General features: G+C 38.6%; 1 protein-coding gene across 2 annotated transcripts in view; it reads left to right on the top strand.

Annotated features, from left to right (window-relative positions):
* The window catches only part of ESR1 (estrogen receptor 1), a 184,934-nt gene extending 160,833 nt beyond the window's left edge, over positions 1-24,101 (top strand). For both annotated transcript variants that reach the window (XM_026122228.2, XM_064509138.1), the window contains exons 7-9: positions 10,138-10,271; positions 17,034-17,217; positions 18,652-24,101. In XM_026122228.2, the coding sequence (XP_025978013.2) occupies positions 10,138-10,271; positions 17,034-17,217; positions 18,652-18,886 (553 nt within the window). In that variant the 3' untranslated portion in view covers positions 18,887-24,101. The remainder of the gene's footprint in view (positions 1-10,137; positions 10,272-17,033; positions 17,218-18,651) is intronic.
* The last annotated feature ends 272 nt before the right edge of the window (positions 24,102-24,373 follow it).

Here is a 24,373-nt window from a genome sequence, read left to right as displayed (position 1 = left end):
ATTTAATTTCTCTTTCACCTTTCCCTTTATTGTTAGATTTTGAGATTAATTATTATATAGTAGACCCTGGAGAATGAAACATTCATTTCAAGAGGCAGAGTTACGGATCTTATGTATATATTTATCAGTTCTGTCTGTTGAAATCAGAATCTCTGCTGGGCCTTGGAGAAAATTTTAAAGACTATTTGATTTTGTAATTCAAAAAAATTAAGTCGGAAGGATCATTCCAGAGTTTGAAGAGATGCTGGGTGATGATGAACTGCTAAAAAAAATGTTTCCATTAAGATCTTCTCAATCTTCAGCTGTTAGAAAAAAAAAGTGTTCCATGTGTGGGCTTGTAGGTATCGACCAGAAGTTTTCAGAATGAAATCATTTTTGGATTACAGATAGCCCCTATTTCTTATGTAAATGGTAAGATCATCTATCTAGTCACTCTGACACTAGAAGCTCAGGTCCGCAGCTCTAAGTGGTCTTGAACAGTGGTGCTGATCTTTCCAAAATGAAACTTTCTTTACCTTTCTGATATGAAGGCAATTTTGAAGCCTTTTGGGTTTTAGGCTGTTTCACATTGAAGTGAATCAAGTGAAGCCAAAAAAGATCTTTCTGTTAACCAGTATAAAAGTTTTTCAGACAGTTATATTTGTCGTGGTAGACATCTGCTACAGCTTTAATACTCCTAAATGGAGAGCCTTGATAGCAATTTTCTAATATAAAAATTATGAAATGATAAAAAAAAATTAAAAGTAAAGTTTTCTTAGAATTACGATAGCAGTGTTGTAGAGATTTCTCCTATCTGAACTATTTGTAGATCCATTTAGAATCATCTTTTACCCAGGTAAATAAAAAAATTAAAGTACTTTGGTACTTAATTGTTTACACGTTTCTGACCTAATTCAGAACTGCTGACATGAATATTGTGCTCCCTTACTTTATCTGCCTAGTAGATGAGCCTATGCTGATCTAGCCAGATTAGACACTCAAGTGTGACTACATGGCTCTGTGGGTGATAGTCAAGGGCAATGGGGCCCAGCTGGTCAACCCCCTAAGGGGCTGAGGGGTAAGGGCTTCAGAGGAGTGGATGGATCCTGCGGGTCAACAGCTGGTTGCTCAGCTGGTGTCAACAACAGGAATTTGGCTGATATGATCATTGGACCACTTTTCAGGATTGAGGATGGCTAAGAAGAGGCAGGATCTACCTTACCAAGTGGGGCAAAAGCATCTTTGTCAACAAGCTGGCCAAGCTGTTAAGGAGAGTTTTAAAACAGGGTTTTTCCCAGTCCAACAAAGGGCCACGAAGATGATTAATGGATTGGAGCATGTCCCATACGAGCAGAGGCTGAGAGAGCTGGGTTGGTTCAACCTGGAGAAGAGAAGGCTCAGGGAGGATCTTACCAATGTATATAAATACCTGATGGGAGGCTGTAGAGATGACGTACCAAGACTCTTCTTGCTGGTATCCAGTGAGAGGAAAAGAGGCAAAGGGCACAGACTGAAATACAGGAAAATCCACTTAAACATAAAAAAAATACTTTTTTACTGTGAGGGTGGTTAAACACAGGCACAGGTTGGCCAGAGAGGTTATGGAGTCTCCATCCTTGGAGATATTCAAAGCCTGACTAGACATGACCCTGAGCATCCTCCTCTAGCTGACCCTGCACTAAGCAGGTGTTTGGATGAGATGATCTCCACAGGTCCTTTCCAGCCTCAGCTGTTGTGTGATTCTGTGACTACACATAGGTGAAAAACACTTTAAACTAGACTTTCGTTACTTATTTTTATCTATAAATGTGCATTTCCAAAATATCTATTGCAAATATTGTCTCCTATTCAGCAATAATGACTTTTAAATCTCAGACTTATTTTAAAATGTTTAGATGTTAGCCAGCAGTCGATCCATGCCTTTGTTCTGATGAGCAGCTTATATTGAAAAGGAAACAGACGGGCTCTCTTAGTATGCTACAGGAAAAGCAGGATGTAATAACACCAATGGATATTTTAATTTAATTTAAATTTAATTTAATTTTAAGGGGATTAAAATTAAATAATAATTTAATTTTAAAGGGAACCTTATTCTTATGGTAAAGTGCTTTATTATAGTCTATAATATTCTTCAGGATTTGTCATTTGAAAGACAGTGTTTGGGGAGAAATGAGATGAGTCAAAGAAGTTACCATCCGTGAATTACTTTGTTATCATCTTTAGTAATAAAAACTCATGAACAAATTGATTCTAAAAAGTGAACATGCAGAAACATGTCAGAGCAAGCCCTGTATCTTTCATTTCTCTCTCAGAAGTTGGAAACCTGATCTGCAAGTTCATCTGACTGTGTAAGTCTAATTGTTGTGACCAAAATGGCCTTTTAAAAAGCAAAGTGCTGTTTAACTTCATGAGTACCTACACAGAACAACAACTGAGCTAGGCTTTTCTCTCTCTTTAGTCACCAGTAGGCCTTACATTTGATACTAGGGTTTAGTTTGCTCCTGATAGTCTCTGTTTCTCTCTGTCCCACCTGTTCTTTGGAGTTTGCTCTTTTTTTTCTGGAGATTAGAGGAGTTATTTTTTTAGATTTTATTTTTTCCTGCTCATTCCTCCCCACCTCAACCTTTTCCACAGTCCCCTAGAGTTACTGGTTAGTGCAGAATGGCCTGAAGTAGAATTTCACTGCGGATAATATTCTTCACATATTTTAATTACTAATAAATCATAGTACTGTAGAAAAGGGTGAATTCTCAAATAGTTAAGTAGTCCACTCTATGCTCCAGAGCAGATTTGGCAATATTTAAGACATCCTGAGGGATGTTTGTTTGATTTGGTCTCAAAATTTCTAGTGATGGAGCTTTCCCAACAGCATGCTTCCATAAGATATTGGAGTGCTTCACTTTACATAGGAGTAGAATGTGTTAACATATATAAACATTGTCTCTTGGCCTGGAGACAGGCACCACTTATGTATAAAGCCTACAATAATACTTGAATGGCTAGGACATATAGAATTCTTAAAAGGTTTTCAGAGGTGGTCTTTGCTTCAGAAATAGCACAGGATATCATGGTTGTGCTGAATTTTTCCTTTATTCCCAGCCTTCCTGAATTTCTTCGTCTTGTTTGGCTTTATTTTAACATCTCTCATTTGGGCTGTGGATGAGCCAGCAGCTTTTGTTTCAGAGATGGCTCAAGGAGCAAGCAAAATAGACGTCATAAAAGGTTTGGGTGGTAACTCTGTCAGTGCTGAAAGACATGGGAATTGCCCATTTGAGCCTCAGACTTAATCCTAATAATTGTGGCTTTATTGTCATAGAAGTCATGAGCATTGATTCCCAGAGAGACTTGCTCTTGGGGTGTTCATCTGGTCCTGCTGCTTTTCTTCCCTCAAAATTATGTTTGGAACTGATATTTTAGTTCTATTTCTTACAGATCTAAGTTGGAATTGCAAATTTCTGATTCAAGCAACTCTTTCTCTTGCTTTCAGGCAAAAAAAAAAATATTGATTTCATGTTGAACTATGCTAATTCCAGTTCCTTACTACTCCAATTGCCCAGCTGTTAGTGATTCTCAGACTGTGATTCATATGTTGACATTAATGGCACATATTTTGCATAAGTAGCCAAAAATATTGTTTTTGTTTGAACAACATGAAATTATTACTGTAACAGTGTACTAAATCAACTGAAAAAGATTTTAGTGAACTGAAAGAAAAAAAGAAAGCAAGAGGTAATACTTGAAGGTACCTTTCTGACAAATGTGCATGCTATTACTTTAGGTTTCCTCCCGCTGCATTTGTGTTCCTGTCTCTGAACAGATAAACAATTTTCTTTTGTATGCCATCACTTCAAATAATTTAATGAAATATAAATAAATCCTAACCAAATATATAAAAAAAGTAAATTAAATGTAAGGAGGATGAAATATTGAGGAGCTATGTATTGATAATATACAGATTATTATGAATAGGACAGAACTGCACTCCTTCCAAACCTTTGTCCAAAATACAATCCAAACTTAAATTTATAAAAAGGTTTCAAATTATGAGAAAGTCAGGTTAACTTTTGTATTTTTTTTTTTAAACCACTGCATTAGTGGAGGAAACCTCATTCAAAGTGTATGATTTAAAGTTTGCTCTTATTGTGTACTTAGGTACTGCCTACATGTTTGGATCCTTGGTTAAAATGATCAACACTAGTAATAAATTCTTGCTTCTAATCAAACCCTCTGAAACTAACTTCTCTCAGGTACTTCTCCAGAAATTCACTTAGAATCATAGAAATGTTGGTTGCAGGTCATTTAGTCCAATCTTCTACTCGAAGCAGGACCATTGCCAACACTAGCTTAGGCCAGCTGTGACTTGGTCTTGCTGAGTCTTGAAAGTCTTCAGGGATGGAGAATACACAGCCTGTCTCAGTACCTGTTTCAGGGCTGCAGCATCATCCTAGTGATCAAGTTTTTCCTGCTATGCAGCCTGAACTTTCCAAGCAGCAACTTGTGGCCATTGCCTTTTGTTTTAACACCTGCCGCTACTAAGAAAAGTTTGCTTCCATCATCTTTTCAAGCAGCTGTAGATGGCAGTTTGGTCCATCCCCTCCCTCCCACTTGTCTGTCCCTTGATCCTGTATTGCTGTAAAAGACGTTCCCAATATCTAGGGCTTGCCAAGACATAAATAGCATTTAGGCTATTAGTGCCAGGATACAGGAGTTGAAGAGGAGAGGACTGAGTTAGTAACAGAGGACTGAATTATGAATCTCCTGAGAAATCTCAACACATACAAGTCTGTGGGGTGGGCTACATCCAAGAGTGCTGGATGATGTCATTGCAGGGCTGCTCTCTATCATCTCTGAGAGGCTGTGGAGACTAGGGGAGGTCCCCAATGACTGCAGAAAGGCAAATGTTGCACCCAGCTCCAAAAAGGGAAAGAAAGATAGTCTGGGGCTGGTCAGTGAGCATCACTTTGGTCCCTTGGAAAATCATAGAGCAAGTCCTCTTGGAAGCCATTTCTGGGCACAGGAAGGAGAGGCAGGTGAGGGGGAACTGCCATAGATTTACAAATGGTAAATCATACCTCACCGACCTAATTTCCTTCTGTGATAAAATGACTAGGTCTGTGGTTAATGGCTCACACTCCACAAGGATGCTAGTTACAAGTGAAGTTTCTCAAGAGGGTCCGTGGGACCTGTTCTGTTCCCTTTGTCAGTGAGCTGGAGGAGGAGATGGAGCACACTGTCATCAAGTTTACAGATGACACCAAACTGAGGGGTGCAGTCAATATACTCAAGGGCAGGTCTACCATTCAGAAAGACTTAGGCTGGAAGAATAGGCTGATGGGAACCTCATGAAATTCAGCAACAAAAATGATGGACTTAGCCCACTGCCGCAGTTCAAGCTGAGACTAACTGCCTGGGGAGCAGCTCTGCTGCATAGGACCTGGGCTCCTGCTGGAGAGCAAGCTGAGCATGGGCCAGCAGTGCACCCTTTCAGCAATGAAAGCCAACAGTATCCTGGACTGTATCAGCAGTAATGCAACCAGTAGATTAAGGGAAGTGATTATTTCCCTTTTACTTGGCACTCATTAGACTATGTCTGGAATACTGCATCTAGTTTTGGGCCCCTCATTACAGGAAGGATGTTTATAAACTTGAGCATGGCTAGTGGAGAGCCACCAAGATGGATGGAGGCTGGAGCACGTGCCCTGTGAAGAGAGGCTGAGGGAGCTGGGCCCGCTCAGCCTGGAGAAGAGACAGCTTTGGGGATACCTAACCTTTTAATAGCTATGAGGATATTATTATATTATATTATATCTTTATAAAGACACATGGTGGGAGACTGAAGTGTGGTAAAGAGGAGGTTGTCGCTGGATATAAGAGAGAAAATAATTCGCTATATTCACTATGAAAGCAATTAAGCATTAGAACAGTTTTCCCAGAGAGGCTGTACAGTCTCTGACCTTGGAGGTTTTCAAGACCCAACTGGATAAAGCCTGGAGTGACCTGGTTGGAGCTCACAGCTGACCCTGCTTTGGGCAGCGGGTTGGACTGAGACCTTCTGAGCACCCTTCCCGCCTGAATGATTTATGATTCTATAGACTTACTATCAAGCACATAGTACTCATATGCATTAGCCTAACACAGTTTAACAATTAAGCTTAACAGCCTAGTTCACTTGCCTTAATTTCCCTAAACATTTCCCAATAGCCAATTTTAAAGATTCTTCTGAGAATGCAATTTGTCACCTTGCAGTAAACATGCCTTTACTGTTTTGTTTTCAGTAAGCTGAAAGTACACATAGACAACAGCATGTTGGTGGGATAAAGACAATCTTCAAATCTATTGTTTAATCTGTTCTTCAGTGATGTTATCTAGGCCTTATCAATTGGACATACAACTATAAATACATGATAATGTGATTCTGTGATAGTACTGTCCGTTTATGTTAAAAAGTAGGAAGGCAGTTTAGGAGAACTGGAGATAGCACCACTACATACATAATATGCCAGTAATTTGCTGTAAAAATCATCCTTACTGAAAGGATTCACTGAAATCAGACAAACAAATAGAAAAGCATCTTCTGAACAGAGTTATTTTCTCCTCTGGAACACCTATTTCAAATAGTTTCTTTTGGGTAACAAAGAAAACCAGTGCTGTAGCCAAGATAATAAAAATATTTGATTAGAAGCCTGCATTTCAAAGATGCTACACTCCTCCAGTTCACATTGATTTCAATGAAGCTGGATCTGCAGCCTAACTCTGATGACAAAACAAAATTTCCTAAATTATTGCTTGTGCACCTGAACACCTAAAGCTAGACATCTGACTTCACCTGAAGTGTTTTATCTGTTGTTTTTTCTTATGGAGCTCACTGGTGCCACAGACACCAGATGTTGTGTTTCACACACAACAGATACTGAAGCAAATGAGATTAGAAGATATTTAGAATCTCTTAATTTTACATCTTTTTTATTTATTGTCTATTGTGAATTCAGTTGGTGTGAAATTATGCAGACATGGAAATTTAAATAAGGGAAATAAGATCTATTTTCCTAAGGTATACAGGAATGAATATAGAGGTTATACGACTTGATAAGACATGGGAATATTGATCTTGAAAACTACAATCCATTAAATTATTTTTGTAGAGTACCTAGCAGTAATTCTTATTTGTTATTAACATATCTTTTCTATCTCATGCATGACCACAAGGTATTTTAAAAGGTCTCATTTTACAAAGAGATTACTGTTTTTTTAAATTGTGGTCTTGGCAATTTGTCCAGATTCTGTAATATTATAAAGTGTTTTGAACAGTGGCTGGCAGTAGTTCGATGTTTTTATAAAGCAAGCAAATGTCTTAGCTAGTCACAAAGGATTTTTTTTTTTTTTTTTTAATATGGACCATTTGCTGTATGATGCATGGAGACCCTTCCTTCTCTGCATAATTCTGAAATTCTAAATTCTTAAACAAACTTTTTGTTTGGGGCATTATTTAAGTTAAGGCAAAACTATTAAAGGCTTTTAGTCCTCTGAAATTGCTTAATTCTTTATGCATAAAGTTAATCCTCCTCTAGTTATAGGCAAAAATATTCATTGTATCGGAAGCAGAGGAACCCACTATAAAAATTCATGCATTTTTTACTTCAATAGGATTTAAATTTTAACACATAGTTAAGCAGTAGTAATTTTCATATATTCATGCCTTATTTCGAGTGCCTGATTTTTGCTTGTTTTTGTTTTGCCAGTGGTGCCACTGAATATTCCTTTGCCTTTGTTTGTTTTATCAATGTCCAAGCAGAGAAGAAACACGGTTGAGACCAGCCAGTTCAGTTTTTCAGCCTTATTCTGTCGAGGCAGGATTCATCAAGACAGCAAGGTGTTTGGTGGTGAAGAGCTCTCCACATCCAGTGTTAAACAGTAGAGCTGAAAAGTCATCAAATAATTGAAAACTCCATGTCTGAGTTCAAATTCATCCTTGATACAAAAGAGGCAGAACTATTAATTTCAGTAAAGTCGCGTTCGAATATACGAGGTTGAGGTCAGTCTTTTGGTTCAGTTCCTCTTTCAGGGCATCATAAATGAGTGTACCAGAAGCATCACAGACTTTAAATGGAACATCGCATTGAGCCTGCCTGCCTGTCTAGGGTTTTTTTATGCTGCACTTGTTGCCATAGCATTCAGCATCCTAATATGTGAAATCTTCAGAGGGTTACTGGGCATATGTGAGAAGCTGTTACAATTTAAACCACCATTTCTTCAGTGAAATTTTTAAGATCTGTGAAGGACTGTAAATATTGCATTGCCAAGTACTGCAGCCTGCCCTGCCAAGGAAATCCTAATTCAGCACTAAGTGCCGATGAAGTGTATGGGGAGAATTAGGCACTTAGGAGTGCTCAGCAAGCGGCTGCCTAATAGCCAACAGAGAGCTGAAACAAGGAGGAGGAATCCACTCCCAAGGCAGGATCAACTCTTCTCACAAAAAAAAAAAAAAAAAAAAAAATCAGAGAGCACGTACTCTTATAGCAGTGATTGAAAAACTTGCTCAGGAGCCCAGGTTTTTGAATCTGTATCAGTATTGTTTAACCTACAAGGCTGCTGGCTGTTTTAAGGGAGTGTCTCTACATTTGTTTTCTTGATGCTATTCTGCTTTGTTTGAACATCTCTCAAAGCAGCAAAATGAAATAGTTTCTTTCACATGCCCTAGTCACTAGTTGGTGGGCACTGCCCTAGGATAAGGGAGCTGTAGATTTAAGTTCAAGCACAAAATTAAGCTGGATGGGGATTTGAAACTGAAAGATGGGAGCATAAGTACACACAGATATCCTCTCTGCTCCTTTGACTGGTTTTTAGGTTTAGGCATGATTTGAGAACTCCAAAGAATTTTCTCAGACCACAGCCAGAAAAAGGAGGTGAATGCTTTGTTTGAGAGTCCTGTGGGAGTTCAGACATTCGCTAAAGGGTATCAACAACGTGGCTGCATGAGGACTGAGGCAGGTGTATCTATGCCAGTAGTCAAATTGTTGTTTTTGTTATGAAGAGATTAGGAAATGCTCAATCAGTGTTTGAGTTACAAATTATAATGAAATGGCTGTCTAATAATTTGAAATTTCTTTGGCAGTTTCCTATAATAAAGACCTTTAAAATGCTTTTCATAAAAGCTATAATTTTAAAATGGTGTATTTTTAATCAGCAAATTTATTCACCACTCATAAACTCTTAGAAATTAAAATTTCACCCAGGAAATCCTAATAAAAGTAGAAGTGGGTAGTTTTAGCTAAAAATAGTAGTAATATAAATGATCTAAAATTTCATGATAAGCAAAGTTGCAGACAAAATTCTCAATAAAAATATGTGCAATTTATGTTAATTCTCAGAGTGTGGGGTGGGTTCGGTGTGCAAGATGAACATTAGCTGAGTGAAGATACGTAGTATTTTGAGCAGAGGGTAGTGTTAATTGCCATTATTAATGAATGGTTGAAGACTTCCCAGAAGCTTTGGACTTTAAGTTTGTTTATAGTTATAATGCGAAAAGAGGTGAGGCTTGTGGAGAGAAGTTGTGGTTTCAGTCAGGCCCCCTCATATAGACAAGATTTTGGCCTCAAAAGTCCTTCTTCAGCTCATGAATAAATTTTAGACTTTAAGGAGGCACAGTGCTGATATAAGAAAAATGGGAGGAACATTTTATTATATGTTGGAACTTTACAGATTTCAAGGACAGGTACAAACAAGTACAAAACATTATTTAGAAATGTTATGCACAGAATTGGAACCATTTAAACTAAAAAGAAGAAAGAAAGAGAATGCAAATTAACACAAGTGAAACAAAAAAGAAATCAAATGATTTCGAAGCAAATCTTTGTCCTGCAGGTGAATGTTTGGTTGAGTTAGTCTCATACCTTCCACCACAGTAGTGCCTCCTAGTGATTAGTTTATGAAATTGGCATGTCTTTGGGAAAAATAATATTTTTTCTTTCATTTTATGTGGCGTAAGGGGAATCATGTTTTTTGTAATTACATGTATGCCAAGTGAGCGTAAGGCCATCAAGTGCTAGCCAGCGAGATGATGTTTGAGAAAAAAAATTGCAGGACAATGATCCAGGGTTAAAAAGCTTGTGCTTTGGGGTTAAAGCTGTGAACATCTCCCCCTTGATGGTATTCACACAGGAATCAAGGGAAATGTGTAGAGGGCATGGTGGAAATCTTTGACATGCTGCTGGCTACTGCTGCTCGGTTCCGCATGATGAATCTTCAGGGGGAGGAATTTGTGTGCCTTAAGTCCATCATCCTGCTCAATTCTGGTAAGTGGTGCACTTTGCTCTCACTCATGTAATTGCTCTTGCTTCTGTGTGCGGTTTTAATGCTGGTTGTTATCACTGAACGATGTTTTCATTTTGAAACAGCAGCAATTGAAAGGGAACTATCAATAAAGATACGACGTGGGACTGCCAGGCAGGGATAAAGGAGGGTAAACCTGTTCAGTGGTATACTTAGGAGCTGGTGATTTAATGCAAAAAGTTGATATACAGAGTGCAGCAGACATAAAGGATGATCTTTTTTTTTCAATATTTTGAACTAGGTACTGGCAGGTCATGACAAAGTGTGGACTAGGAGAGACTGAAGTAGCTGGAGCCACGCTTACGGCATCCAAAAGCAATGCCTAATTAAAAAACAGGGCCTATGTTTTCCTTTCTTCATGATTGTAAAATAAAGGGAAATGATGGCAAAGATGTGGCTGAGTTTATCAAAACTGACATAAAGATCATGGATTACATTATAGTAAAATACAGATATCTAAACTTGATGTGATTGTTTTACTTTATAATTGATGAAATGAAGTAAGTATTTTTAGGATGTAAACCTCATTCTAAAGTAATCTTCAAAAATAGGTGACTGGGTAAAAAAAGATAAATATAAAATTATGTAAAGATATATATATAAAATTATATAAAGATATATATATAAAATTATATAAAGATATATATATAAAAGTTACATAAAGATACGTATTTATATAAAGATAAAAATAAGTGACTAGATAACCAGTTTAGGTGTAGACAGCATAAATATCTAAAGTTAGCTCAGATGAATTCTGCATCACATGACTGAAATTAGGAAATAAAAGTTGTGGAGTGTGGCAGAAAATGCTTTCTGTTGCACACGGGAGGGTTTTTTCTCTGTTTAAAATGACAAAAAACTCCAGACAATTTCCATTTAAATGCAGAATTGAAGCTCACAATATTCTCATGGCAATGATAGAACTCTAAAACAGTAATGTAGGCACCAAAGTCGAAATTTTAGACTCAAGTCTCTGCTAAGCTAATAACTAGAGATGCCAGAATTTAATGACACTCCCTGAAAGTTCACCCATTTGTTCTCCACTATTCCTGTTGGTCTAAGCTCATAGATGGTATTAGCCTCTGCACAAAACACCTGTGGAGGTCTGTGTGTCTTTTCTATCTGGTAGTCTAACAGAGCACTTTCCCAAGTTGTATGAAATATGAGTTCAGCTAATTCTCACTAAAGGCTATTTCTAAACACGCCAGACATTGCCTTATTAACCAGGCACTAATTCCTTTATGGACATTTGGACCTGATCTACTCAGGGAAAAAAAAAATATATTAAAGTTCCAACAACATGCTATATTAATGTTATCAAATATAAAATACTTCACTGCTGTTCTATGAGATATTAATGTGGTTCAGGTTTTGTTGTGATTGCCACTAATTAGCAAAGAGTGACATCTGAGACAAGCACCTGGCATATAAAGAATGAAGGACTATTTTTTTTATCTTAGTGTTTAATTACAGTTACCACACTTTGACATCCAAGTCTGACATTTTATTCTCCTTTCATAATCTTGATAATTAACAGAGTATTTTCTAGTTCATTGTGAAAAGTGATGCTCCTCCAGATTTTTAGCTAATATGTTCAAATGTAATAATCCTCTTAAGTAAATCTAGAATATGTAATTGATTTATAAAAATAATGCATTAAAGTTAGAACATGAATAGAATTGGAAGCGTGAATAAAATGTGTCGAAGGTTCTTGTCTTGAATTTGGAGTCATTGACCCACACTGTTAAGAATTTTTGTCCCACTGCTGTATTTAGTATTGATCCAGAAAACTAGATTTGTTTGCCCTGCCAGACATTTCCAGGTATACTTTATAAGCACATCTCACTTTCATTAAGGGGATTTTTTTGTTTCAAGATTCCTCTGAGGAAAAATTTTGAAAAAAATACAGCAAGTGAAGTCAGTGGGACTTAGATAATCAGAGGCAGATTTGCTTCTGCACATAAAAGAGATGAGTCCACTGGGTGAGGGTAGGAGACATTAGCTCTTCACTCCTGCAAGATTCAGTACTGCACAGCAAGTATTTCAGATCAATGGTGTTGTGTGTGCTACAAGGTCAGAGCTCAGTGATCTGATTTTGTGTGTTTTTTTGTTTTGTTTTTTACACTAAACAAATGTTTGTAGCTGCTCAGAAGGTTGCGTGTTTTTAGAAGAGTCTTGATGAGGATAGATGAGAAGGCACAGTTCAAGTAAAGCTGCTGCAGGTTCATGGTGAAAGTAATTTACACCATTGTTATACAGATCATGTTTTATTCCAGTTTGTGTACTGTACCCATTGTGGTATATCTGAGTACAGTGTAAACTAAACATATATGTATATATGTTCACAGAATGCATGTCTATATTGCTTGTAATTGCCTTTATGGATAAACGTAATTACTTTTGTATTCCACTTTTTGCATTCCTATAGCCTATGAATTTTAGAAATGTCAGAAGAATTAATTATTGGCAATTGGGAATGTGGGCATGAGTTTCTGGCTTTCAGATGCTTTAGATGCCCAAATTAGGAGGCTAGGCTACATTAGAGACAGATAAATAGGATCATTTATTTGGGATATGTGTAATAGCCGCATAACTGTTATTTAGCACAGGTACTCTGAACTATCTTCTGGAGATGCTTCTCTTTGCAGACTATAATTAACCTCCTTTAGGTGCAGTGTTGGACACACAGGAAATGTGAAGTTCTCTACAGCACGCGGTGTACAGGATGTCTGAGGATAGCATGAGGTTTGTTCCGCCTGAAAAGGGAAGGCTAAAGGGGGATTTAATTGCAACCCTCAGATAGCTAACGAGCAGGTTATAGAAAAGCCAGGGCCAGACTCTTCTCAGAGGTGCAGGGTGAAAGGACGAGCTGCGATGGAGACAAACTGCAGCAAGGGAGATGTTGATTAGATGAACAGAAAAAGTTCCTCACAGAGAGAGAAGTTAAGTACTGGAACAGGTCAGCAAGAGGGACTGTACGATCTCTGTCCTTGGAGATACTCAAAATTCAACTGGCGAAGCTCTGAGCAGCTTGATCTAACTCTGAAGTGAGCCCTGTTTGAGCAGAAGATTGAACTAGATGATCTCCAGACCCCTGCCTTCAAACCTAAATTGTATTCTATGATTAGATACCCAAACAAACATAAAACTTTTACTAAAGAAATGGCAGAAAAACACACAATAAATTTTGGCCTCTCTGCTGTCTACATTATATATGCATCATTGCATGCATCCTATGCAAGTTGCCCTTCAAAGCTGCAACAGTAAACCTTTCAACTAAAAAAAAAATTGCATTCTTGAAAACCAGATTTAGCTCAATAACAGAATCCTTCTCCTTAACACTGAAAGACAAGCATTAGAAACATCAAAGGCCAACATGTTGCCAGACCTTTACTTTTTGAGTAGATCTGAGAAGAGTGATGCTATGTGGCAAAGCAACGGGCTTTCATTTTGGAGTCACTTCTGCCTTAGCAGCTAATTCACCTAATTGTTTGGTCTGTAGAGATGGAAAGATTTAGTTGATTTCCTGCAGCCTGCAGACCTTTTGATGCGTTATTTCATGTGGCTATCGTTTGTTACTCCTTTCTCTTAATTTTTCCAACTCCTTTTAAATTGTGCTTTTTATTTATTTCTTCTTTTGCAATGAGGACATGGTCCAGAGCCGAATTTGCTCAGAGCTCAGCCTGGCTTGGTACAGATGGAGACACGTAGGAGTGGGGCATAGTGGAAGGGGATGAAGAGTCTGGGGTATTGCTTGGTGGGACTGAATGCTAAGTGTAAAGATGCTTTAAACTGGGGGTTGTTTTGACAGAATAGGTGAAGAGGGCTTTTTCTCTCCAGTAATATCCAAAAAGTCCTTTACCACTGTTTGCCAGCGTCTGGCATGGTAAGACTGCAGTCCCTGAGAGAATCTGTTCTGTGCATAACTTTGTGTTGCAGACACAGGTAGATAGGCACTTGCTTGCAGGGCGGTGCTTTTTCAGCCTCTCTCCTATAGTATTTTACAATACTGACATATTATATAGAGTTGGAGAACAACTTGGTAGCTATTCAATTTAGGTTTTCTTTCTGCTTCAGAGCTTGGAAAGACCTTTGAGGCTGTTAAATTTCACTTTGCTGAGGCAGTTTTTATGCACTCTTCTTCCAAATCTCTCTCTCTCTCTCTCTCTCTCTGTGTCTGTGTCTGTGTGTGTGTGTGTGTGATGGATAGCTGGTATTTCTTTTGGGGAAATTTCAGGTCATTGGCCTGGGGCAGGAGCAATCACCTGGGGCAGAAATGAGAACCAACGGTCATTTTTCTTCACTGTTGTTATGGATTGGCAATTGCCTGAAGTTGCTACATTTTTTTTTTGAGTGTTTTTTTGATTTATATTTTTAATAGCTTCTGGACTAGACCTAAGTGAGAAACAATTCCTCTTGACAGGACTTTTTTGTTTGCTGGTTTCGAAGTTATGAAACTAAGGGATATTGCTACAAGGGCACACTAGTATTCTCTGCCTGAACTAAGATGCCCTGGAAGCACTATGGGATTATAAGAATAATGTTTCTCTCTAATGGATTATGTTTTATCAATCATATATAAGAAAGTTGCCTGTACAGGAAACTACTAAGCTATAATGCCCAGTATTATCAGTAGGCGTATGTGAGAATGGTTAACAGTCATTCAGCTGACAAAAGCCTAAAGAACTTTTAGTTTCTTTTTAGTGAATTTATTTCAGTTAAAAAATAATAATAAAAAGCTGTGTGAGAAAAGAGGTCATTGAGCTATTCTTCTACATCAAATTTGAAGCAATATTCTAGTGTGTGGAAACCACCAAAATTAAGAGCTCTGACTGATGGTTTTCAGAGCTTGTGCTGTATGTCAGCTATCCTTTTTTAAATTTCTTTGTCTCTCTTCCTGTCTCTGTCTCCCTTTGATTTTTTTTCCAAACAAAGTGGAATAGGTTCGTGTTTACTCTTGGCTCACAAATAATTTGGATGGTCTCAGTACTACTGACCATTGGCTTCACAGTTATGAGTCTGATGTTTCAGTGAGCTACCTGAACTGCCTGTATCTGCTTCATGGTGCTGGAGGTCTTATGATATTTAGCATCCTATTCTTTTCATCTGAATCTAACTAACCGGTGAAGTCTAGATAATTCAGAGGTACATCCTTACTGGTCCTGAAGACCAGATTCCCAATTCTGCCAGGCTACCAACTGAGTCATTCTCTGCTTTATATAGAAATGCTTAATGCTTTGCCTTCTCATAGAATTCCAGTTAGGTTATTCTTCTCTCTTCCCATTCCCCCTCCCCCCAAAAGGAGAAGAAACTGAGGAGCTCAAAAAAACAGTATGAAGCACAATTCAGAATACCAATTGGCTATCCATGTTTGCAGTCTGGGTAGTAAGGGACCTAAGGTATACTCAAGTCATTTAATGGTAAACAGCAGTTTTAATTCACTTTCTTGTATTCATTGCATTCACATTGTCTGTGTGTTGTCTTCCAGAACCAATTCATTGCAAAAAAGTGCAAAATAGTTCAGAATTTCCTATTTAGAAAGCTGATGTGCTTCATGAACCCAAGAGTTGCTACTGGTGGAAACTTTTGTGTTTGGGTTAGAGCACTTTCTATAAGGCGTAAGAGGGGTGTTGCGTGGTGAGTTTGAAGGTGTTTTTCTCTCTAGAAAAAGATTCTTTCCAGTATAAAATTTCTAGATGCTCACTTTCAGGAGACAATATGACTGTATGTACACAAGTTGCTCTGGTCATGGCTTTTAAAGGACAGTCAGGTTTGCAGATGAAGGAGTGCACCTTATAAGATTGTTATTTGGTTGGTTTGGTCTTGGTTGGTTTGGATGTTCCTGTTGAGGTGAGTGCGGCTAAATAAAAACTGGTTTTGTTTACACAGTAAACTGTACATACCACCGATTGCCTGGGCTGGGCCAGTAAGTAAGTAGTGCAGAGCTCTCGAGGAGGAACAGTGTCTCCTCAAGTTTTTGGAGCTGAGTGACAGAGTGAGAGGAACTCAGCCTGCAGTTAGGTATAGCTCTGGGGTGCATGTCCCCCATCACCAAGGGCAGCTGGCTCAGGCCGTGGAATGGAGCTGGGTTTGGAAGAGGCACCTTCTTCCCCTTCCTTCTTTGCCCGCGGTGGCCAAAATCAAGCTCTGGAGTAGGATGAGAGTTTTGTCAGGGCAAGGGTTGTGTTCTTTATGAACCTGTGAGGTTTTTAGTTTCCATATTCTGCTCCACAAATGGACTGATTTATTCTGCATACAGGCTCCTGGATAATGCCTCCATGTCCCGGCAGCCCCGTTTGGGAGATCTGGTTTGTTCATGCTTTCCCCTGTGCATCTCAGCACTCTGTGGTGACTCTCCCCACGTCCCTCCCAGCTGCCAGAAGATGAGAAGATGTGTATAACCCAATGTGCCTGCCAGGCCATGGTGCGGGGTGTGCTGCCGCACCTTTGTGGGCCTGGCTCCCTGATTATTCCTGTCAGCAGCTGGGTTGGTGAGTGCTGTGGATCACTCCTGTCTCAGGCAGCCAGGCTCGCCTCTCACCGAAGCAGGTTATGAATGGAGAAGAGGACAGAGGGGAGGGGAAAGGAGGGCTGACATACCATCAGGTCCTGTGGTTTAATGCAGCCAAAGAAGCCAGCCATGAGGCATACCTTGAGCAAATCTGACTCTATCAAAGTAATTTTTGTCTGTGGTTTGTTTGTTTTCTTTTTCCTTCCTACTCCAGGTGTGTACACTTTTCTTTCCAGCACCTTGAAATCTCTGGAAGAGAGAGACTATATTCACCGTGTTCTGGACAAAATCACGGATACTCTGATACACTTAATGGCTAAGTCAGGTCTTTCTCTGCAGCAACAACACAGACGGCTGGCTCAGCTCCTGCTCATCCTCTCGCACATTAGGCACATGAGGTGAGAGCAAGCACGTGGCCAGCCCTGCTGTGCTGTAGGGATGCAAGAGAGGTTTCACAGACACGCAGAGGCACACCTGGAATAGCACTTTCCTCCACAAGTGGTAGTACGAACTGTGTAGAGCTGTTACAAAAACAAACAAACAAACAAACAAAAGATCAGTGTTTATGTTCTATAAAGACAGAGGGAACTTGTGTGCTAAATAGTATGTGGGATTACTATGTGAAAGGAATAAACTTTCCCCCATTTGTTGCTTCTACTTTTCTTTTCCTTTGCTTCTTCGATAGTGCCATCAGCAGTATCTACTTCTAACATTATGTGCTGATTTTATTCTGTTCGAAAAGTACTGCGTAGATGATGATAATGTAACAGAAGCGTAGTTCTAAAAACTTAGTTTCCTGTAAGATAAGGTTTAATAAAACTATTGCTTTTATATGGCCACTTTTCACAAGTGGCTTGATTGCAAACCACTTTAGAAAGGAGATTAGTATCATTATAGATATTTTATGGATGAAGATAAAAATCAGATCTCCTGAATCGCAGTCTAGAGCACTATGCCCTTTGCTAATTAGAGATGAAGTGCTTGAGGCAATCTGTTTGCTGCTGGTCTCAGCAATGATTCTTGTAAACTTAATTACCTCTTAAGGTAGCCACTCAGTAGCTGGCATGTTAGTAATATGAGAAGCCTATACAAAGAGACAGTACAAAGAGACAGTATGGATTGTATTCCTTTAAGGTGACAAGTGATGTTGTTACACATGTATTAATTTTCATTAGCTCAATAATAAAATTAGAATAGTGATAAGCACCACATCACAGCTACTAATGCTGAAATATACAGATTTTGCATGCTGGGCTTATACAGCTCTTCAGGAAAAAGCCAACCTGTGTGAGTGTTTGATTGGGGGAGGGGGGGTGTGGACTTTGTCTGCATGTTGGTCCATCCTTTTTTTTTTCTTTCTTAAGGAGTTGCACAATTAAGGAAGTTCCAGATGCAGTAAAGTTATTTAATGTTTCTGTAGTTTTGGGAATGGATATTGCTACAAGTGAGCATTTGCTAACAAATTAACTGAGGTTATTTTCTAGGAAAAAAAGACAGTATTTTAGATTTTATTATGGGAAAGCCCAGATTCATTCCACCCACTTCATCAAAGTGCCTAAATTAGGAGTTCATTTGCTTTAGGTTGCCTTTTAGGAAAAGGAGAGCAAAAGAGCCACCCACGGAAAGCAGATCTGCTCATGGACAGGCTGAATTATTCTTTTAAGATGCTGCCTCTTCTAACTAACTGCAAAAAGAGCCTACAGCAACTGCAATATTAAGTGAGATATTGCATTCTGTATAAGGTGGAATGTATATGAACCTAACTTCTGTTAGCTGACAGCTTTTTCGTAGCACATTTGGAATGTAATCTCTGTTTTCATCAAAACCCACAGCAACAAAGGAATGGAGCACCTGTACAATATGAAGTGCAAAAACGTAGTTCCCCTCTATGATCTCTTGCTGGAGATGCTGGACGCTCACCGACTGCACGCCCCAGCAGCCAGGAGTGCTGCACCGATGGAAGAGGAGAACCGGAGCCAGCTGACAACTGCATCGGCTTCATCGCATTCCTTGCAGTCCTTTTATATGAGCAACAGAGAAGAGGAGAATATGCAGAATACAATATAAAAAGAATCAGCTTATTTAATGGTATGAGAAACCCAGCAGCATACTACCTAGTTCATGCTTTATTTCAGCTAAAATGCCACCTATGTAAACACTCCAATGACATCAGTCACCTGTATTTTCCATTTGAGTGTTTGTCAAGCGCTTGCCTAAATTGATTGTTCATCCTAAATGGAAGACATTTTGTTGCTACGGACAGCCAACAACGACTGTCAGGCTAACTTAATTTGAAATTTGCAGTGTTTTTATTTACTTTTGCATGTAAGTAGGGTAAGTCCTAATCTAAACTTAAACATTCATTCTACCATAAATTAATAGGCCATACCACCAAGGCATATGAGTAGCTGCATAGTGGTAGCCTTTGTTGGTATCCATCCCGAATTCTGAGCCTGTTTAATACTTTACTTGCTTGAAACTTTGAAACTGTTTGGTAGAGATCCCAGATGTATTTGAGCGAGGCATGTTGGAAAGCTGACTGGCATCTTAGTGTGCCACAGTGAAACTCCACTGCTAGTGACTGCCTCATTAACACCGAGGTAGTTTAGGTAGATTCCCACCTCTCTTCTTCCAGCAATAGAAGAGAACTTCTGTCTGTGAATTCTTTTTCTTTTTCTTTTCTTTTTGTTTCTTTTACTTTAGTGGCTAACATCAGCAGACAATTCCCTTTCAAGGTCATACTGACCAAGCTTTCAGGTCCTCTTACTATACTCTCTATCCAAATTGCATTGTGTGCATCTCATCTTGTCTGACTCTATAAAGCTAAATCGTTCTGTTGCTTTGTAGTGCGTACATGAAGGACAACATGGAAAACAGTGATAACAGACAATTGCTCTTAAATCAGACTAGATATTTACAGAAACCATGAGGTCTTTAAAAAAAAAAGAAATTTACACACGCATACATGATCTAGCACTATTTTATGAAAAAAAAACGCCCCACTTTCTTTTATTTTGTTGCCCTAACAACTCAGTGGCCAGGATGCTAGTACGAGGTTGGCATAGCCGGGTGAGACTGTCCCATTCCACTTGTCAGAGTCTTGCCTACCCAGATAGGGGAGGGTTGGGGTTGCAGCCACAGCTGTAGGCTTTGCATTACTTTTACTCGCTTCTGCTTTGATTGGGGGATTCACAAAATCACTGCTAAGATCCAGCTCATCTGTGACACCAGAATTGAGCAAGGTGCTCAGCCATAGATAAGACTCCAGGTCACTGCATGTACAGGGTGCAGGAAAGTATACCTAGCTTTCCCCATGCATATGTGCAACTGCTTTCTCTAAGGGTTAGTTAGTTTCTTCAGCTCAACCATAAATGCACATAAGGTCTTCTGATATTAAGAGCTTCAGCAACAGGTGAAGGGCAGACACTTTCAAAGAAAAAGACCAATCTATCCTTATTGGCTGTTGTCCAAGGTAGAAGCTGGTGTTTCTGTTCGACTGCCTCTATGCTAGGTGTTTCTGTTCGACTGCCTCTATGCTAGTAAATTAAACATGTCAGAGAATGATGCTGAGTACTAGAATGTGGGTGTTTTTATATATATATATATATATATACCAGAGCTGTTCTAAGAGATTAATATTTTTTTTTCCTGCGCTATCTTGCACTTCCACTTTTCAGGAGCAGTTTGGGAGTTAGCATGGACCAGGGACTAGTTCCAATAGCCAGTTGGAAGTGACCACCCTGTCAGTAGGGAAGTTTGTAGCGTGCATATAGGCTGGTCCATAGCAGCTGGTCAAAGCACCAGAGAAAGGTTTGGGGTATGCCTCATTTACTAGTAAAGTTGAAGCCTTTATGTTAGCTTGATTGGCATATCCTGCAGTAACTAAATATAGGAAATAGTGCGACTACTGTAGTACGGTAGTGCCTATGTCTAATCACACCCACTGTAACAATGGCAGTGTCTGTGTACAGTGAGATTGAGTTACAGAGCAAGTGTGAAGGCAGAAGGGCATAGGATCAGTTTGTGCTCCAAAGCAAGGATTAGATTCTTAGTAAATGTACATAATGATGTCCATCACAGTTTCACATAAATATCTGAGTAAAGGACAGATGCGGTTCAAAAATCTGCAGATAAATGCTCGCTATATATTCAAAAAGATTCCTTAGCTAAGTGTCCAGGCCTAAATGTATGAAGAAGTCATTGTAAGTTAATAGGCCTTTTACTGATGCATGTTATACTCTCTTTTTCTTTTTCTTTTTTTTTCTTTTTTTTTTTTTTTGGTGACCATGCTGAAGGATTTGTCTTTTTATGTATTCAGTGAAAAGAGAGAGAGAGAGCATGCGTGCGTGCGTGTGTGTGTGTGTGTGTGTGTGTGTAAGTGTAAATTTGGTACCTAAGGGCTTTTGGAGGCTCCTAAATGCCTTGCAAAAAAAATGCACACTTTGTTTTGTAGCTGTTTTTCAAATGTGTTGTTAGAAAAATCCTGGATGCCCTGAAATGAGTGCAGGTGAAGATTTGGCTGGAACAAATGGAACAGGAATTGCTCTAGTTAGTTACACCTAAGTACTCACACCCTCATGATTCACTTGTAGCCTATGGAGCTGCTCTTTAAATATACTGTACCTGCAACTTGTGTGTTCGTTGTAACAGAACACACAGAGCAAGCTTGTGGTTCATAAACTGCACAGCAATTCGTTTTAAATAAATGCCTCCCTCTCCTACACCCCAGGAAAATTTATTATATCAATTCAAGTGCAAATTTGGCCTGAAGAAAAACAAATTAGTTCAGGAAGAGCAATTCATAACAAAGGGCCAGATTCTGGTGATACTTAGGTAGAGTAAGTACCTCTGTACTCTATAAATTGTTCCAGTGAAGCTGGAAAGCATGTTCGTGAAGGGGCAGGCAGCAGACAGGAGGGTATCAAAATGCGGCTTGGAACACCAGAAATAATCATCAGTTTCCAACTGTAATTCTGAATGCTTTCCTAGGCTCAGCCCTTGCAGTGAAGTAACTGAGATCCAGCCAATCCTTCCACACATATGGGCATGACAGTGAAAGGCACCCAGGCAAAAAGCCTCAGTGATTCCCAGTAATCCATTTACACTGGGGCAGTTTCAAAGCTCTGTCATTAACTTGTCCATGATATTTTATTTGAAGCAGCACCTTAATGAATATATTAATCTTTACATAATTATCTATAAAGATGATTGTCCACATATCAGACAGCTGAATGTAGCCATTCTATTGATTAAACAAAGCCTACAATACAAAACTGGCAACTTTCTTCTCATATGTAATTCTGAATTATGCTGTCAATCATGTATGCAGACATTTGTGCCTGACATTTGGTAATTGTTAATTTACAGGATGCTATTTTGTGTGTGTGTGTGTGTGTGTGTGTGTGTGTGTGTGTATATATATATAAAAATATAAAAATATAAATATATATATATACACACACACACACGCTTTATATTTACAGCTGACAAACCAGTACTACCTGAATGCCTGGTGCTGGATAGTAAAAAAAAATACATAGCATATAAAAAAAAAATTGAAAGAAAAATATTCAGGGCAGCTAATTATGCTTTTACCAAAACATTAATCGTGATGTTTGTGGACAGTACCTAATGAAAGAATCATTGTTTTATAATGTTTATACTTGGATTTTTTAAAAAAAGAAAAAACAAAAAAACCCTAGAAACAGGCAATGTAATACCAGCATAAGCCAAACAGAAATAGACCAGATGAACTTGCTTTGCTTGTGAATATAGTTGTTATTCAATTATTATGAAAAGCTTGGGAGGCAGGAGAGGAGATCACGTGATGTGTATCACGTAGTGGTGTCTGGGTTTCCAACAATATGTGAAAGCTGCTCTGGTTTGTAGTGGTCTGAGCCATGTTGCGATCTTGCAGACTTCGTCTCAGGTAAAACTCCCAGTTAGGGCAGTAGGATTTGTACTGAGGTAAAATAATTTAATGAGAGTTTCTTGGTGTGTGTTTGTGGTAAATTTACCATTATGTCTCAATGACATTTCTTGATTTTTTTCTCCTTCTGTACACTGAAGGGTTTGATAATTTAAAAATATAATTAAACAACAAACAAAAGAAAAAGTGAACTGAGTTCCCAAGGATATTGCAAGGACTGCCAGCAGGTCACTGCACTTTGAGAAAAAAAACCAAAAAACCCCAAACCCCCAAAACAGGGTTTGTAATGAAGCCTGTATCCATGCCAGTTGTTGCTGATCGATTCCTAAAGAATTGTGCCAAATGTTTAAAATAAAACAAACCACCAGCAAAGTAAAAATTCTGCCTTAGTAGGGTCTGAATCTTATCATAGACTTTGGTAGGAACAGGGCAAGCCTGTTTTGTATATGTAATATCTTGCTTTGAAATGAGAATGCAACCCAGCCTAATGCTAATGGGATTTTGTATATAAGGTATTCGCAGCTGAACCAATGTGAAGTGCATTTCTGAATCTGAGTAGAGAAAGACAGCATTTTCAGTGCTATCTACAAAAGTAATATAGCTTTACAGACAGAACTTCAGCATATGTAAAAGAAGGGTCATGTTAAAGACGATATCTTAATACAGATCAGTCTTTGTTGTCACCTGTAACTATAGCATAATCTCAAACTGATCCAAGAATTTTAAATTAGTATTTCCCCAATATTAATGACCTACCCTTTCTATCTGCAACTTCTTTTTCATCTTTCAAATGTAGATAGTATTATATCCTGAAAGTTGTTTTCAAAGTGATTGTTGCCCATAAGGGTACTCAGTTTTGCACTGTGTTAAAAAAAAAGGAAAAAAAAGAAAAAAATTGCATTCAGATGTGCCTAAAAAAAGTATATGCTGCCATCTTGCAAGTTAGTATGCTCTGTACTCCTGTGTGCCTCTAATTAGAAGTCTGTTTCTTCAGAAAGTGCCCATTGGAGGATGAAGGGATAGACTGCTAGTCATGAGACTTGCATTAACAAGCCACTTTATGTATCACCTTATTGTATATACTCTAATGCTTTTGTGTGCACTACCTATTCTGTCAATGGAAAGTCCTTTCTTTGGTATAGGCTCAGCTGCCGTGATGTATTTGTTCAAAGTATGCTGTTTCTTCACTGATGCATATAAAATTATTGTTGTCCTTTTGTTTTGGTGAGTTTTTTTTCTTTGTTTTGCACCTAAAAAGCTCTAAAAAAGTCTAAATGAAAAACCTGGTGGGCTACCTGATTGGTGCAAGTTTTTTATAAACTTATTTGATGTTGAAAATAAAGAATTAACCAGAGAAAATTGCGTCACTTGTTATCTTTTGCATAGTTTTTTTAAAAAAAGTTTCTCTGTTTCTCGTTTACCACTAGTCAGCTCAGTATTACTCTATTTTTCAGAGAAACAGAATGTGACTGCTCCTGTATATCTAAATGAAAACTGTTTCCTAATTATTTTCCTCTCCTTCCCTCCTGCAAAGCATCAGAGACTGGCCGTATCTAGCGCCAACAATGTGTCAGGTCTAGTCTAGAGTATTCCTAATGGCACCTGGGAAGTCCCTAAGTATTTAG

Source organism: Dromaius novaehollandiae, chromosome 3 (genome assembly GCF_036370855.1).
Source record: "Dromaius novaehollandiae isolate bDroNov1 chromosome 3, bDroNov1.hap1, whole genome shotgun sequence".
In the NCBI taxonomy this organism is placed as follows: domain Eukaryota; kingdom Metazoa; phylum Chordata; class Aves; order Casuariiformes; family Dromaiidae; genus Dromaius; species Dromaius novaehollandiae.
The sequence above is the reverse complement of the archived record's forward strand: the minus strand, read 5'-3'. Positions and strand labels throughout refer to the sequence as shown.